Genomic DNA, 17741 nt, shown 5'->3' with positions numbered 1-17741 from the left:
GGAGCACAGCCGACAGTGACCACACCTGGCCGCAGGCTGATTTGGTCAGACTGGTTGTCAGTCAGTGTCTGGCCCCCAGGAGAAACGTCTAGAAAAACTAGACCGAGAGAGGGATGTTGCCTTCGTCCTCTCTCAGGTGACCAGGTGCTGTCCTGGTCTGCAAGGCCCAGGGGCTCCAAGTCCGGAAGCGCTAGCGCAGGTCCACCCGGAATGACCCCGACGGCGAGGCATCCACTTACCCGGGGACCAGGGGCACCCACATCGCCCGTGTGTCCCTTGAAGCCCTAGAAGAAAGAGAATGACGTTAACCCCGAAAGAGCAGGCTGACAAGGGGGACGCAGGCACCTGGGGAGATGGTCTGGCCGGATCCTGAGCCTCTCGCTGTGGCTCCCCGATTCCCCTCAGTCTCCACCAGCTGCAAGACGCTGGGCCCTGCTCGGGCCTGGCTCCTGGGAGGCAGGGGACGACGGGGCAGGAGTCTGGCCAGGTGGGTTTCATTCCCTGCTAACCCGAGCTGAAGGACTACAGTCCATGCCTCCCTTCTGACCCCAGCTCCGCCTCCATCACCGGGAAACCAGCCTGCCCTGCTGGGTAGTGGGGGGACTACATGAGAAGTTGCTACCGCACATGGGCCTGTCACCTGGTGCCTGTCAGGAAGTGTCAGTGACTGAGGAGAAAGGGGGGGAGGCAGGAGATGAAGTCACCTCAGGTCTGAGTCCAGATTCAACCCCTGTGACCTTGGAAAAGTCATCTTACCCCCTGGAATGCTAACACCACCATGGATAAAAGGAGGGTGAAAGAAGTGCCCACCTGGCTGAGCTTTGCAGGATTAATCTGTGCAAAGGGGCTTTATACGCCCTCAAGTTTCATGGAGCAGGGCTGACTTTGGAATTGAGTCTGGAATTGACCGTGGCTCCCCATTTTCTAGCTGTGGATCTCGGGAGCCTTACTTCTCTCCACTGTGACTCAATTTCCACATCTGTAAGATGAGGCTAGAACCTACTTCTGCAGAGTTGCCGTAAGGATTGAATAAGAGATTAACAGTGCTCTCCACTGCTCAAAACAGGCCAGTTCCCTTTCCCTGGAGAAGGACGGGGCCTGTCTGGGTCCCAGCGTCCTCCTCAAAGACACTGGGATCCCAGATCCAGGTGGTTCAGAGGCAGGGACCCTGCTGGGCAGTCTTCCCATATAATCATAGACAAAAAGCACCAGCTGAGGGAGCCACACACAATGTGCCAAGCACATGGCAGGGAATTTTACATATTTAACCTTCTCCTTCTCACAACCACCCTACAGAAGTGGGACCTATTCTGATCCCCATTATATAGAAGAAGAAACAGAGGTTCAGAGAGGTCCCTGACAGAGATCACAAAGTGAATAAATGAAAACGAAAGCTGCACCCAGCTTTGCCTACTTCAAAGCCCGTGCCATTCTTCAAAGCTCTGGTCTGACTCACGCTATGCCAGCCAGTGGTGGGTCTTCTGTCACCTGCCTGGGTCTCTAGCTCTGCCCTACACTGGGGCAGGAGTCCCTACAACTCTCGGTCCACAGATGGGTCTTACCCCAAGCCGGGTCCCAGCAAATACCTCTTTCTCCTTGGGGAAAAGAAAGCTCCTCTCATCTAATTAGCCAGGAGCCATCGTAACAAAAACCACGAATTCTGTGATTTAATCCCCCAGACAGGTGATATTCTCCATTCTTAGTTTCCTTCTCCTGGCGCAATCAGGTGAAAAGCAGAGATTTAGCAAACAGGAAATTGATTTTGTGTTTCGTTTCCTCCGTATTGAATACCAGCCAGGTGAGTTATTGATTTCTTTACAGAAAGACACATTAAGGAAAGAGAGCTAGCGTTTCCATCGCCTCCTTCTTGCCAGATAATTGGGTTTTAGCATTTTCATTAAAAATCATATTGTTCCAAAAACAAATTTAAGGAATTGTGAAAACAATTTTAAAATTATGATGGAGTAAAGCATTTAGAAAAAAATAAAAAATAAAAACCCAAACAAAAAAACCCCTCAATAACCGCAAAATACAGAGATTGAGTTCATTTTTACAGAAAAAGTACCTACATATGTTTATGTCTACAATAGCTGACAGCTAGAATTTAGGTGTACAAATATCTATCCCTAAGAATGCTGCATAGGGAGAAAAAGACTAGCAAACACACACAAGAATGTTAACAGCTTTACCTCTGTGTGTTACAGAATACTAATAAGTAACTATTTTCTTCTCTACAAAATTATTTTTCTTTTTTTTTCTTATTACCATCATCATTATTGTTTTACAATGAGAATTGGTTACTTTATAATTGGAGGAAAAAAACCTTTATCTATGGAAAATGTTCAAAATTAAAATTAAGACTCATTTTTAGGTTCTCTCACCCAGAGAAAGCCCATTCAAATGACAACACATAGGCTAAGAACCAAGAAAACTTAGGACAACTGGTAATAACAATGGTTGCAGTTTTGAAAATCAAGTTTACAGCCACGGTACGTGAAAGAACGGAACGTATCACGTGGGAGCCCCACTGTTTTGGAGGAGAAGAACTTCTGGACCCCCCTGGTCGCCAGTCTCAGCAAACCCCACCCCACACAAGGCACTTACCGGGGGGCCTCGGGCCCCCTCTGGTCCTGGCAGACCCGGCTCTCCAGCTTTGCCCTGAGGGGAAAGAAAAAAGACGGCAGCATTTTACGGCTCTTCCTGTTCTTGGCTGCCTGGGCTTCCTGGTGTTACATTGACACAAGCCAGTCACTGCCCCCTGACACTGGGGTCCATTTTCGTGCAGAGTCCATGCCCATCACCCTGTATGCAGGCCTCCTATGTCCTGGTTTTCCCGGGACGGTGCTGGTTACCCAGGTTCATCCCTATGGCAGTGAGTCATGGCGCCCCTTTGCATTCTCAGAACTGTTCTGGTCTGGCTGAGAAATCATACAGAGACCCTCATGATAAATGACTTTCTACCTACGCACGGAACCATCTCAAGGCAGCTATTAATTACCGCGTTTTACAGATGGGACAGTGAGGCTCAAAGAAGTTCAGACATTACTGGGTTCATACATGGCAACGCCAGCCCGAATCCCACTGCAGGTCACCCCAAAACGATGCTCTTCTCACCCCAGCAGCTGTGCTTACTGCCAGGGGCCCACAATTTACTCATTTTTTTCCCCACCCACCTTCTCTTAATTATAAAGAAGTTATGGGGACACCTTGGCTATTGAAAATTCTGCACCGCCAGAAGCTTGGTATTGCCATGAATAAAAGCCAGTGAGAGATGGGTGCTCATGTCCAGATAAAGCAGCCAGAGATGGGGGAGGATGTAGGGTGCAGGCAAAGTGGGTGAAACAGCACCTCTGATTGGGACCTGGAGCGGCGTGCTGGCCGTGCCTGTACTGTCACCAGTGGGCACACCCAGTCCCCCACACTGTCCCCTCCTTTGCACAGCTTATAAACCTGAGGGTCAGATAGGGTCCACTTGGGGAGAGGGGAGGGAAAGGGCATCCTAGGGTTTGGGGGGAAAACTACAGAGGAGGAGGGTGGGGCACAAAGCCCTCATTTCCAGGTTGCCTTGTTAGTTTCTTCTGTCCCAGCTCGTCCAAGTCTAGCGAGGTGACCCCTGGGTGTCATGTCCCTTCCCAGATCTGTTTCTCAGTTGTAAATTAAGGACAATCCCCCCTCATAGGTCTTTGTGGTCGAGGGTACGTGGGCCTGGCCTGGCTCCTGCCCCAGTAAGGTGGGATGGCCAACCCATCACTGGCCCACGTTACCAGCAGAAACATGCTAACAATCAGCAACTGTTGAGGATTTTCAAGGACAGAAGTGACCACCTGTAGCAGGCGCTGCTGTTTCCCAGCCCCATCTCCTTGGCTCACCCAGGAGGTCCCAGTCCCTTCGCTGAACACACAGTTCCTGCCCAGGCTACAGGCCTACACAGGCGGCCTTTGGGGGTGCTTGACTTTGAGGGGCAAAGGCCCAAGGACACAGAGTTAATGGCTCAGGGAATAATCCTCAATGCAAATAGGCTTGAAGCTGAGGGACGCACGGCCCAGCCTCCTGGGCCCTGGCCATGGTTTGCAGGATTACACGTGTGCTCCTCGTAAACCCTCAGAGGGTCTCCAGCGAGACGGGGCCGGGGCTGCCCTTGGGAGCAGCTGACTCACTCGCCTGCTCTTAGCGGCTTTCTGTCTTTCCCTGTTCCATTGCCCAATGTCCTCATGCTTCCTGGGATCCCCTCCGCAATACTCCACCCAACTCCAAACCCTTGTCTGCAGTCTGCTCTGAGGGCTACCCAGTGCCCCGGTCCCGGTGCCAATTTCCTCCCAAGCAGCGCAGAGGGATAACGTCAGGGTGACCACGCACTGAGATTGCAGAACAAACCGGCTGGTGGCCTCTGGAATGGCCGTGGATGGGAGTCGCTGAGTCCCCCTCTCCCTGGAGAGCCAGCCCTGCCTCCTCACGCATCTCACTTACCCAGAACAGGCCTGGTCCTCCATCAGGCTGTGCCCAGTGCCTGGCCCAGGCCCGTCTGCCAGAGGCCTTCCCTACACAGACTGAATGAAGGCCAAAGCCTCAGTTATCATGTACTGCAAACAGCAGGCTTTCAGGATCAGACACATTCTGCAGAAAAGCTGATTTCCTGCTCTGCAGTACTGATGTCTGGGCTCGGCCTCTGGGGTGTGAGTCTGAGAGGTTTCATTCCCCAGCTGTGTGGCCTTGGCCAACCTACTTAACCTCTCTGGGCCTTCGTTTCCTCATGACATAATGATACCCATGTTCCGTACGGTTTTTCTGGGGATTACAGTGGGAAACCTAAGGAAGCAGACAAGGCCCAGCCTGAGGTGAGCAGGAGCCATCAACCAGGGTGGGGGTGCCGCCCTCCTCTCCCCCCCCACCCCGGCTAACTGCCATCTGCCCACCTGGGGCAGCTCGACTGGGCAGCAGCCTTCAGGGCTTAGCAGGAGCTTTGTGCTCTGCTGGCTGCTCTTAGCTCTTTCTTTTCCCCTCAGCAGTGAATTCTAGTTTCAGCATCTGGCAAGCAGGGAAAAGTGATGAAGGCGGTGCTTCCGGCAAGTTGCATAAGACGCAGAATGAGTCATAACACCTTATGGCCAAACAAATTAAATAGGACGTAAACCTCGCTGTAGAAACTTTGATGTGTTTTCACTTGGTGGTTCTTCCAGAGGCTACACAGGCCTGAGCTCAGCAGGAGGTAAAACTAGGGCCGGGAGGAAGTAACCGACGGGAACCATTAACAGACAGGCGAGCCGATGTGGGTCACACACGTCTCACCGCCTGTGATCCTCCGGCAACGCCCACAAGTGGCGACAATGCTTCTCATTCTATTTAAAATAACACTGAGGCTCAGAGACCCGTTTGGACCCATCCCAGGTCAGAGAGTTTGTGGGGACTGGAGCCAGCATCCAAAGCCAGTTTTTTTGTGCTGTTGTGGTTGTAGGCTTGGTATAGAATATGTTAATGCACGTTTAATTTGATTTTATCAGTAAGTAATGTATGTCCATGACCCCCCAAACTGAGAAGATAATAAAACAGACTATGGGGTACAAATCTGCCTCCATCCCCAGACCCCCTTCTGCTCAGAATCACCCTCTTACGGACGTAAGTACTTCTTTCTGTGGTTTTGGAGTCTCTCAGGGTTTCTTTATGTCAATACTGGAAAAATACATGTAGACCCACGTTTACGCAAAATCGGGCAGGCTATCTGCCCGAGATCTATAACTTAACAGTACGTCCCAGAGACGTCCCATGTGAGAGCCTAGAGAATGTTGTCATTCGTCCTCACAGCTGCTCAGGGTCTATTGGGGACACCCACATCATTACCTACTCTCCCACAGGTGGGCACTCGGAGAACCCAGGTTTCTAAGTTCCAGATGCTTCCTCCGACCTGCCCCTTGATACCGAGGTATTTGTGAACAAAAGGGCTGCTAGGAGCTGAACACCCACTGACATCAGAGAGCCCAGATTCACCAACCTCAGGAAACACAACTCTGAGGTCATAGATAAAAGTCTGTGGAAATCTCTGTCCACACACAACCAACAGCTCCCGGGCCACAGACACTTCCTCATGCAGGTTCAGCGCACCTCACTGTGTGCCCTGGACAGATCACACACACACACCCACACACACACACATACACACACACACACACACACACACGGGAGCTAGCAGTGCAGCTCAGGGTTTCCGAGGCTGTAACAGGCTTCTCAGACATCAGGATTCTACTCCAGCTAATGCTTACCTGCCTCAGTTTCCCCTCCCACATCACTAGGAGTGACACTGCAGAGGGAGGGCGGGAGCCTAGGCTCAGGTTTGGATTCTGTCACCAGCCCACCATGTGACTCTGGGCCCCTCATTTCACCTCCCTGAGACTCAGTTTCCCCAGCTATGAAATGGGGACAGCAGTGTTTACTTGGCAAGGTCGTCAGGGGAAGTGAGTGAAGTGATGCATCGAAAATATTTGTCACTGTGCCCAACTCAGAGTAGCTCCCGGTCACACAGCAGTTGTTACTGAGAAAGTACTAACTTGGCCTGAACAATGGCAAGAACTGAGGGTCCCTTACCGGCTCTCCAGGGGGACCCGGTTTTCCATCTCTGCCCTCTTTGCCTTCTGCTCCCTGCAAGAGAAACTCAAATCGGTTATCTGGCCAAAGATGCCAAGAGGGAGGGGTGTCATGCAGTGTCAGCATGGCTTTTGGCCTGGGGCACAGCTCCATTCACACGCAGCAGCTATGGAAGTGTTTCCACTGGCAAAACGGGTTTGATTTCCTGGTTTTCCCCGAAACCGAGATTCTGGCCTGAACATGTGACCCGCAATGTCTGACACACAGTGGAAAAGCAATCAATACCAATAGTTTCTTTATTATCGCTATTGAACTACAGAAAGCCCTCCTGGACATTTTCATGAAGTCACACTGGGCTGATACGGCCTCCTGTCGGACCTGGACTGACCACGGCGGTGAGGAGGGGAGATGCCGGGGCTGACAGATGACGAGGACGCTGAGGGACCAGCAGGGCAGCGCCGAGCACAGCTCACAAGCGGCCGAGACAATGACAGAAGGATGATGTCAGGGTGACGGAAAGGCCACGAACACCTCACATTTCTTTCCATGAAATCAAGCTATAATTACAATCTACTTAAATTTGCTGATTATTTTTCTTCTCCTATTCTATAATACACAAAATTCCCCTAGTGACCACATCTTATTTTAAGAATGATAAAGCGTATTTTTGTGTGCTGATTTGTGTAGCAGCGATATTAGATTTTTTTTGAAGTAACACTTACTGGGATTCCAGGTAATCCAGAGGGGCCTTGGGGGCCGGGGGGTCCTTCTTTCCCCTAAAAGATCCAAGACACACAAACACCATTAAGTCTCTGAGTGGCTTTTCTAGAAGTAAATGGAGGCAGTGTTTCAGAACCTTTCAAATGTATAAGGCAGTCAGGTGAGAGGAGGGGTGTCAATTCACCGTGTGGTCCTTCCGTGAATGCCTGGAGTGGATACTGGCACAATGCCGGCTACACTGAGGTTCATTCGCCCTCAGCTGACGGTACTGAAACCGCGACAGGTCATGGCAGCCACAGGCAATGAACATAATTATGGTTTTTGAGATCAATGGCTTGGGTTCCAATGCCAGCTCCACCAGCTGTGGTTTCAAAACCTTGACCTACAACTTCCCCCTCCGTAACTACATGCTGCTTTTTGAACAACTGGATAACAGCAGCCATCCCCTACCCAGCATGCTCCTGGTGCGAGCCATAGGCTCAGGATGGGTTAGCGGCAAGCCTTTCCACACCCCTGAGCCTGTTCAGATAGAAACCACACTGAAAAGGAGCAGACAGATAGGGCTGAACCCTGGGCCTGTTTGAGTTGGTTGTAAACTGAATTCTGGAATCACAGATCGGCAGGTCCTTTCCTCCACACCTTCTACTTGAGAAGTGAGCTAACTGGGGCTCTAAGAGAAAGTGACTCCTCCCGTGGCTGACGGGCAGTGAACAGACCCCTGGGATGTGTGGGCCACAGGAGGTGGGCGAACACGTGAGCTTCTGGGAAGGCCAAAGACACACTGAAGGCAGGTCCTGTCCAGTGAGGGACCTACCGGCGGCCCCTGGATTCCTGGCGGTCCAGCAGCTCCCGCGACCCCATCTGCTCCCTGAGGGTGAGAAAGCAGAAAGCTGGTTTGCTGTGTACCTGAGCAGAGACCACTGGCACTTCCTGTTTGTACATCCATCAGTGCACAGGGCTGACATCCTGGCCGCTTCCCAGGGGCCGGAACCATGAAAACTTCAAAGGTGCGTTTGCCTTCCCTACCACACTGGGCTAGTTGCTGGGAACCAAAAATGGTGGGAGGACAGCAGCCACATTACAGGAAGGGCCCAAGTAGTCACCAGCCAGTCATTCTTAAGGCAATGGTAGATGGCCTCCCTTCAGAGGGAACATTTCGAGACAGAAGGCAAGAAATGAACAATTGGATTTATCTTCCAGGGAGATAAGGAAGAACTCATTGCTTGTGTCAACTCAGGGATGGAGCGATGCATAGACAGATCCATGCAAGAGAAGTTTTCCGCAGGCAGGTACGTGGTGTAGTGGGAGCCCACACACGCGTCTGCCTCGGGGCCCCCGCACGTGCTGTTCCTCCTGCCTGCACTCGAATCCCACTGGTCAGAATGCAGGTCCTTCCCTCCTCTGCTCTTGCCTCAAGCACCCGCTTCTCAGTGAGACACTGTCCTGCCCACCAGATCTGACACTGCAGGTCTCGGCCCTCTCACACCCCTCTCCTGTTTTTATTTCTCCCTGTAGCCTTCGCCATCCCAGTGTTTACTGACTTGTTTCTGGGAACTAAAACAGTGTCTTGGAGATAGTGGATCGGAACTATTTCTTGAATAAATGAAGGGCTTAGAAGCTGGATTGGCTGGGGGATAAAGAGAGAGGTTCTTTAGACTCATTAATACACCGCTTCTTACTGGCTTTGGCCGGGCGCTATCACATCTCTCAGCTAAAGCTTCCTCCTAAGGGAAAAGGTAGACGTGCCACTGCCCACACCACTGCGAGGTGAGGAGCGAATGAGGCAAGGTTTGTGGGGTGCCTGCCACAGGACGGAGGCTGTGGTTCGGCGTGCCCCCCTCTTCGAGCCAGAGTGCCTGGCTCCACGTCCTGATTCTCCAGTGACAACTGCGTGCTCTTAGGCAACTTCTCGTATTCCTCTGCATCTCAGTTCTTTGTAAAATGGAGAAAAAGACGCCACCTAGGTCACTGGAATCACTGAGACAGTTGAGTAAGTTAATACATATAAAGAGTCAGCCAGCACCGGGCACCTACTAAGGGCCGTCATCACCGTAAGTACTGATGACAGTGTGTGTCTACCGGCCAGCCCGACCAGGAACACTGCAGATAATAACTAAATAAGGGACAACACATCAGCAAGCTCTCGGTGTACGTTACTGATACTTTTGCAGCAGTCTTTATTCGCTTGTTTTTACATACATTTATTGGGTGCCTACATTGCACCAGATGCTGGGAAAGTTTTAGGGGTACAGAAACGGCCACTCCACGGTCTTGGAGCCCAAGGAAATTTGATATAGCTGTAGGAGACATGTCTAACGTGCCGTGGACTACAAATCCTGGGGACAAGCGCAGTCTGATTTGCCCACCTTTTCCATTATGTAAAGACCCACTAAGTGTTCATGAAATAAAGGGATAATAACCTTTAAACAAATAGACTTTTACACCTCCCTGCACCTGGGATGCTAAAGGGGAAAATTACACATCTAGTCCAAACTTAACAGAACATTGGAGTTTTTACTCCAGATCTGGATTCTTCCACATAAATTGGCTAATAGCTTCTGACATCCTAGACTCTGGAATTTAGCAAAGCTGAAATTTAATTCCCTACTGCAGGTTGAGAACAGGGTAAAGGTTTTATCTTGAAAAAGGATGCTGACTGAGCACCAAAAAATAAACTCTGAAAGAAGCCTTGTCTGCGTGGTGTCTACATATATCCTCGGTACCTCGGACAGGCCTGACATATAATAAGCACTCAAAAAAGCAATGCAGGGGACCTGGAGGGTTAGTGTCCTGTCCTTGATCTGCTTTTGCGTGACCGACTGCTGAACGTGAATGGGCAGCTGACTCAGTATCTATTCCCAAAGGCAATTAGCAGTAGAAGGCATGACACAAAGTAGATGCTCAATAAACACTGCCGAGTGAATTGTAAGCATTAATCAGCCGGAGATGGACAAGCTGGCTTCTGATTACAATTGTTTCTCAATCTCAGATTCATCATCTAGTATGAGAATAATAAACCAGGAGTCATTTCCTAGAGTCGTCAGAGAGTTCTAAGTTGCAGCACTTCCCAAGGAGGAGGGAACAGGGTTTGGTTTTCACTGGCGATGTCTTAGAGGCTTTGGGATTCCCAGGATGGGGTGGGGATGAGGCATAAACCCAACATCCAGTGCCTGAGTCCTTCAGCTCTTAGGTTTCACAAGGAAGCTGAAGTCACCATGACACAAAAGTATTTATGAGTGAACTGTTTTTAAATACAGTTAGGTCCCTCTTAAGCATCCCTCCTCTCTTAACACTAATGCCTTCCCACTCAACCCACACTATTGCCACCTTGATGTTTTCCTTTTTGCTGATTGTCAGATGCCACAAAATCCAATAACATTTGCAAATGCAATGCAACTCAATTTCCTAAGTTAAATTATACATCTTAAAATCAATGCAGAATATCACAAAAGTTAAACGCTAGCGACTGTCACTGTGCTACAAGGCCATTCACAAGCAAGCACAGGGTAGAGTTCGGACAGTTACGAATGGAGGCTGAGAAATTGAAAAGGATGTGAGCAGCACTTGTAGCGACAGGAAGTGAGCTGAGTAGCAAATACTTAAGGTCGCCTCTCCATGACACTGGGAAAGCTTTACTACTTATGTAGATACTTTACCTTTTATGAGTTTGCCGTAAAACTCAGTCATGAAGTGAGAGATGCTGTTTCAGGCTCTCATGTGATTTTATTGAAAAAATACATTTTAAACAACTTGATTTGTTCTAAGAATTAATAGGTAGTTAGAAGTTGCTACAAAGAAGACAAAGCAAGCTTTGTATCACACCTTGTCAACTCTGTGCTCCTACCCGATCCTCTTTTTCACTGTTTCCTTGACAGGTTGGTCTGTGTTTGAAGTCGGTTCCCTGTCAGGGGTCCTCTAGCCATTGCCAATGGCCCTCTTGGGGCAAGGTCTGGGAGAACACGTGGGAAATACCATGGGACTGGCCCTGGGCTTGGTGGAGACAGTAAATCCCCCTCCTTGTTACCATGGCTACCACTGGTACAACCACAGCGGACTCTGAGTGGAAGAGCAACAGGATTCAGTCCCCGGCAGCCTAGACCAAAGGGAAGTAAATTTGCAAAGCTGGGCATCGGTCAGTGTCAGAGCCACAGCTACTGCCAGAGCGGGGAGCCCGGCGGGGATCAATGGGGTGACATTAATGGTAGTTGTTACAGTTAAAACAATAGCAAGTGCCTTAGAATAATCATGAATGAACAGCTGAAAATAGTAATAATGAAAGGCGATAATCTGTAGTCGTTATTATTGCTATTGATTGCAATAAATCCAGGAGAGTCCGGGCTGATATGGACACCCCATGATTCCCAGAGCCTCTCACCACGGAACAGCCGCCTATGGAAGACGGCAGGCTGCTTCTGCACTCCTTACCTAAGGTCCTGGCCATGAAACTGTCCCAGGCGTCCCAGCTCCCAAGCTGGACCTTTAATGATAATAGATGAAGCCTGCCCCTCCCTGCCCATGTCCCAGCCCCAACAGCACTATTTCATTGTCCATCACTGCTACTCGGGTCCATCTGACCGCTCCCCAGCTGCTCCCAGGACCTGCATTTTCAGCTCACCCCTGGGCTTTTGGGTGTCAGCCCATTGCTTAAAATGAGAGGTGTGACTAGTGTGGCATCATCTCCAGTGAGGATGGGAGGGAGTTCAAATGTCAAGGCCCAGGAAGGAGGGGGTTAGAGATTATTACTTACCGGTGGTCCAGGGTTCCCTGGGGGCCCCATGAAACCTGGAATTCCGGGATGACCCTAGGAACACACGAGAGGCAGTTCCTTAAAATGACACAAAAACCTGTCCCTTTGTGCAAGAGCCAATTTTCAGACCACGATCCAGAATCCACTTTCTAACTCCAGTGACAACTTTGGATGAAGACACTCAATTGTAGACCTCTTTTTTAATATATCGCCAGAGCTTCAATAGGCTGAGAAAGTATCTGACGATATTTACAAAAAACCTATCCTGAAAACGGTTTGCTTCAAAATAATGTGAAGGCAGAAAGTGGGGAAGTGGATGATGAAGTGGCTGAAAACAAGAGTGGCCGTAATAGCTGACAGATGCTGCGGCTGGGCCAGAGGAACAAAGGGGGCCCTTTTATTATACTCTCGTATTTTCTGTGTACGTATGGAGTGTCCTACTTAAAAACAAATAAATGCATACACACACAACATAAGCCCACAATGGACAGTGTTCACTGAATTATGGCATCTGTACTATGGCAGTTATTTTAAGAAAGAGATGCATGTCTTCATGTGGAGAGGAGTCTGGGTACTACAGAATGAGCTACACAAGTTATAGTGTAAAGTGCATTGAAATATTAGGTTGGTGCAAAAGTAATTGTGGTGTAAAGGTTAACAATAATTGCAAACCCACAATTACTTTTGCACCAACCATAAATATGTGATTTAGTACAACCATATTATAAAACCAAAGCACCATGACATAAATGATTTGCCTGCCCTCCCCCCACCCTGCACTTCCCGCCACCGGAAAACACAAGCTGTAGCCCTCACGACAGATACCACAGCCTTTGACCAATCATCCTGGTGAGGATAATCCAAACCCATTCTGGTTTTCCAAATACAGGTGGGATTTGAGCTGAGTAAGTCATTCAGACCTGAATGCTGCTCCCGTCTCACTGCCTCTGGTGCGTGTGCCCCACTCCCTCCCTGAACTGAAAGTCTTGTGAGGTTAGGGGTTGGCCATTCCTCATTCTGTATGTCAGAGCCTGGTGCAGTGCCTGCCACGGGCCTGGTTTACGATATGAGTACAAAGTGAGAAGTGACTACAACAATGAGCAATAAAGGGGCAGGGCAGGTGGGAGAGAGGGAAAGGGGGAAAAATCCAGGAAAAAGATTGACAATCAGAAGCAGTCATCAGGTGAAATGGCAGAGAGCCTGCTAGAGGCTGAGGAGGGGAGACTGCAGAACCAGCTGGTCACACTAGGTAGGTGACGCAGGGCTCAGCTCCATAGGAAAAGCGGCATGCCACCACTGGCATCACCTTACAGTGCCTTCGGGGAAGTGGTCCAGCAGGGGCGGGTGGGCGCTGGGAAGCACGTGAACCTGCATTGAGAGTCCTGTAAATAGGTGCTTCAGAAATAATGGGAGGGTCGGGGAAAGAAGGGGGCACTTGGCAATGAATGGTTACTATGTTAGTGGACGAGAAACACTAAAAGCACAAGAGTCCAAAAAAAGAAAAAAGAAAAGTCAGACTCCTCAGATAACTGGGGACGGGGAATGTGCCAACGAACCAGGGGGCTCAAGATGGGAACCATGGAAATGTGGTTTTACGACTCCTACTGCACACACAGACGAGACCAGGAATGTCGTCGGACACGGGAGAACATTACGCAGGAGAAACAGTGATGCCACTTCTGGACGATGGTTCATTATAAAGTTTTTACCTGATCGCCTTTCTGTCCAGTCTCACCATCTGCTCCATGCTCTCCTTTACTTCCCTTGGGAGAAAGAAGAAAGGAAATTAGTGGGAATTTTGCTAGAGCGACGCTGCAAAAGAAGTAAGTTTGCGTGCATTTGTTCTCCTATTCGTTCATTCACTCATTCTTCAGGAATCTCTTATCAAGTTTGTGCTCCAGGCCAGGCATGGTGGCAGCAGACAGAAACAGGTCCTGGGTAAGGCACTGCTGATGGAATGGCCTAATTTGGTGGTGGGGTGCTGGTGGGGGTCAGTGGAAAGTGGGGCTGGGGACACACTCGGAGTCTCGTATGTTAACCCTTGAACGTGGGTTGAGTTGCAGGCAGTGGAGAGCAGAAGGATGCACAACTGCCCCAGTTGTCAGAGGGCTCCTCTGGCCCAGTGTGGGGTGGACTTGGTTCAGAAGGAAGAAAGGAGGATGTGGAGAGGAAATGGGACATTGCAGGTGTGACAGGGAAAGGAGCAGATGCAGCAGTGTGTGTGTGGGGGGAGCTGAGATGGTGCTTCTCAGGCAGTGCTGCACAGGGGGCTGAGGGAGACGCTCTCTGTACATACGCCCCTCGCTCCCTCCCTTACTGGCGGGACCTTGAGAGGGTCACTAAAACTCTGAGATGTAGTTTTTTTAAATCTACAAAATAGAGAGAATAATGATTACCTACCCCATGAACTGCTGGGAGAATAAAATCAGATAATACATAGAAAACACTTAGCATAGAGCTGAGAACACAGTAAGAGAGCTCAATAAACATTTGATTATTATTTTACATTATTTTGTATATAAATACTAGCTTTGTCATGTACTGTGTCATTGGCAAGGTGCTTCCACTCTGTTCCCTTCCTTCTAAAATGACAATAATAGTAATAGTGTCTTTGTCATGTGGTTGTTATGAGAATTCCATGACCTAAACTCTACAAAATGCTTAGGCTAATGATGAGTTCATTGTTAGCTCTCAATAAACACTCGTGATCATCTTTACCATCATCACCACCATCATCTTGTCATCATGTTATATGACGTCACCACGGTCATCATCACCACCATCATCATCACCACCATCATCACCACCATCATCATCACCACCATCATCACCACCATCATCATCACCACCATCATCACCACCATCATCACCACCATCATCATCACCATCATCATCACCACCATCATCATCACCATCATCCCACCATCATCATCACCACCATCATCACCACCACCATCACCACCACCATCATCATCACCACCACCATCATCATCACCACCATCATCATCACCACCATCATCATCACCACCATCATCACCACCATCATCACCATCATCATCACCAGCACCATCATCATCACCACCATCATCATCACCACCATCATCATCACCACCATCATCACCATCATCATCACCACCATCATCACCAGCACCATCATCATCACCACCATCATCATCACCACCATCATCACCAGCACCATCATCATCACCACCATCATCATCACCACCATCATCACCATCATCACCACCATAATCATCATCACCATCATCATCACCACCATCATCATCATCATCATCACCATCATCATCACCATCATCATCACCATCACCACCATCATCATCACCATCATCATCACCACCATCACCATCGTTGTCATTACCGTGATCATAGAAACACTCATAACATGCAACCTACCAAAAATATTTTTTACAGACCTACCCTGAAAGTTACATTCACAGGTTCCAATCTCTCTTAAGTGTCATCTATTTTGGCTCTGCATTTATTGTGTTAACAAATGTATTTCAGTAAAATGTTATTAAACACAAACATTTCAGTTCCTCTAAAAGAACGCATTATGCAGAGAAGTAAGTCTTTGGCAGTAAGTCAATCTCGGCTCTGGTCCCAGGCCTGTCATCTCTCATCTTTGCATCGTTGAGCAGATCATGCTCTCTCTTTGCTTCCAGCTTGTTCATCCAGTAAATGAAGGGTGGGGGAGGTCAATCTAGGAGGGTTCCTCCAGGCCCAGAACCTACAAATCTCTCACTGGAACATCAAGCCCAGTATTCTCCTTAGCCAGATGGGGGCCCTAGATCAGCAGCTGATTGGTACTGATGACTAGCTAATGACACTCCTGGCGGCCTCCCTGAGGTATACTGGGGGAAGGGGGTTGTCAGGTGAGGTAACACCTCTACACTGCCAAATGCCATTGCGGAGAGCAAAAAAAAAAACAAAACAAAAAAAAACACAGGTTCAGAGGGGAAGAGCATGTGTTCCAACATTTAGCATGCAATAATTTCTACTGCTTTTAAATCTATAAGCCAGCGCACTGTCTGCAGGCCACATTATAATCTCAATAAAAACAAGTGACAGAGAATAGCACACTGTTCACTGTTTCTCTGACATTTAGGACAACTGTCTTAGAAGTAAATGGCTTCCTTTCAAATTCCAGTCCTCAGGCTGAGCTTGGAGTGGTTTCAATCCTCACCTCTTAACAATGAAAATGTCAGCACCTCAAGGAATCTCCACAGCCATACTCTTCTTCTCCACTGCAGATGGGGACCAAAGCCAACACGGCCACCCCCAAGCCTGACTCACTTCCTTCCAGAAGAAAGGACTGACATTTACAGGGTCCCGGCTTTGCCAGACACTCTGCCGGGGCTCTTCAAATAATATCCCATTTCAAGTATTTCTTTGTTTATATCCTGAGCTGATGCCAAAAAAAAAAAAAAAAAAAATTAATATGTCTATGTTTTCTATTTTAGCCAGCAGGACTACTCCATGAGGTAGGGGTTATTGTTAGAGTGTACAGATAAAAAATCTGAAGGTACTTGGTATAGTTGCTGTTAACTCAAACAGATCAACGATTATGAGGGCCGCTCGCAGTTTCACGACCCGTTTCCTACGTGCTGGCACCACACCTGCTGTTCTGTAAATGCTTCCTGTTTATGCCTCCCATCCTCTTTGGGAGATGGGCCATATGGTTTTTCTTTTACAGATGAGGGACCTGATGTTCGGAGAAGTCAAATAAACCGCCTCAGCAAAATTCACTCAGCTGGTAAGAGGCAGAGCCAGGCTGGGGAAGCGCCTAACGCCCAAAGCCCAGGCTGTGCCCACCACTCTAGGTGGCCCCAGCCCAGTCTGACTTTTCTGGGAGACGCCAGCCTGTAGATCTTTCTTCTCCAACACAACATCAGACCTGGAAGTCATGGCCTGGATCTGACCGACCTTTATACCTCCTGACTTGGCATGGAACTGGTCAAGGGGATGCTTGGTGAGAGTCTTCGGGATCGAGCCAGCTATGGGAGCAAAGGGACCTCTGCTCCTGGACAGAGCATGTACTTAATGGCTCGGGGGCACCTCTGGGCAGGATGGAATTCCAGGGCCTCTTCTGGCAGCTCTCCTAGCAGCAGAGGATGCATTATTTCTGCCTTCCAGAACCATCCAGAACGTTCCAGAAGTGAAGACTTCTGTTCATTCAGTGTCTGCAGTCCCTACAATTCCCATCACCTGGCTGGTGGACACATGGATGAAGGGGAAACCAGATGCTTTTCCTGGGGGATAGAACAATCAGCATTTCCAATCCAGGAGAGGTTTTCACAGCAGACTCTGTGGAAATACATGTGTCCAGGGTCCTCGCTCTGATTACCATCTTGCTCCTTCCTCTTCCTCTACCTGAATCACGATCATTCCAGCAGCCTCTGCCTCCAGCCCTTCTCTCTTAGTCATTGTTTTCTGTGGTTTGAAAGCTCTAGAAGGGGTTCTGTAATTGACCGTGGCATTCACCTCCCCAGACCCAGCCACCAGAGACAGCAGCTGCAAACCTGCAAGATAAATCCTGGGGAAGTTGATTTCCCAGATGCTGAATCATAATTGCAAACAAACAAGCGAACCAAACCCTCTTGGCGATAACACATGACCAGTGAACACGCAGGGCCTCTGGTTGTAAAAGAACACGAACAATGATCCCAAGTGCTTTGCC

General features: G+C 49.1%; 1 protein-coding gene across 2 annotated transcripts in view; it reads right to left on the bottom strand.

Annotated features, from left to right (window-relative positions):
* The window catches only part of COL22A1 (collagen type XXII alpha 1 chain), a 200560-nt gene that overhangs the window by 20213 nt on the left and 162606 nt on the right, over positions 1 to 17741 (bottom strand). For both annotated transcript variants that reach the window (XM_074316437.1, XM_074316438.1), the window contains exons 47-53: positions 13753 to 13806; positions 12044 to 12097; positions 8111 to 8164; positions 7299 to 7352; positions 6577 to 6630; positions 2605 to 2658; positions 240 to 284 (exon numbers count right to left, since the gene is read on the bottom strand). In XM_074316437.1, coding sequence (XP_074172538.1) covers positions 240 to 284; positions 2605 to 2658; positions 6577 to 6630; positions 7299 to 7352; positions 8111 to 8164; positions 12044 to 12097; positions 13753 to 13806 — 369 coding nt within the window. The remainder of the gene's footprint in view (positions 1 to 239; positions 285 to 2604; positions 2659 to 6576; positions 6631 to 7298; positions 7353 to 8110; positions 8165 to 12043; positions 12098 to 13752; positions 13807 to 17741) is intronic.

The sequence above is a fragment of the Rhinolophus sinicus genome, linkage group LG12 (genome assembly GCF_036562045.2).
Source record: "Rhinolophus sinicus isolate RSC01 linkage group LG12, ASM3656204v1, whole genome shotgun sequence".
Taxonomy (NCBI): Eukaryota; Metazoa; Chordata; class Mammalia; order Chiroptera; family Rhinolophidae; genus Rhinolophus; species Rhinolophus sinicus.
The sequence above is the reverse complement of the archived record's forward strand: the minus strand, read 5'-3'. Positions and strand labels throughout refer to the sequence as shown.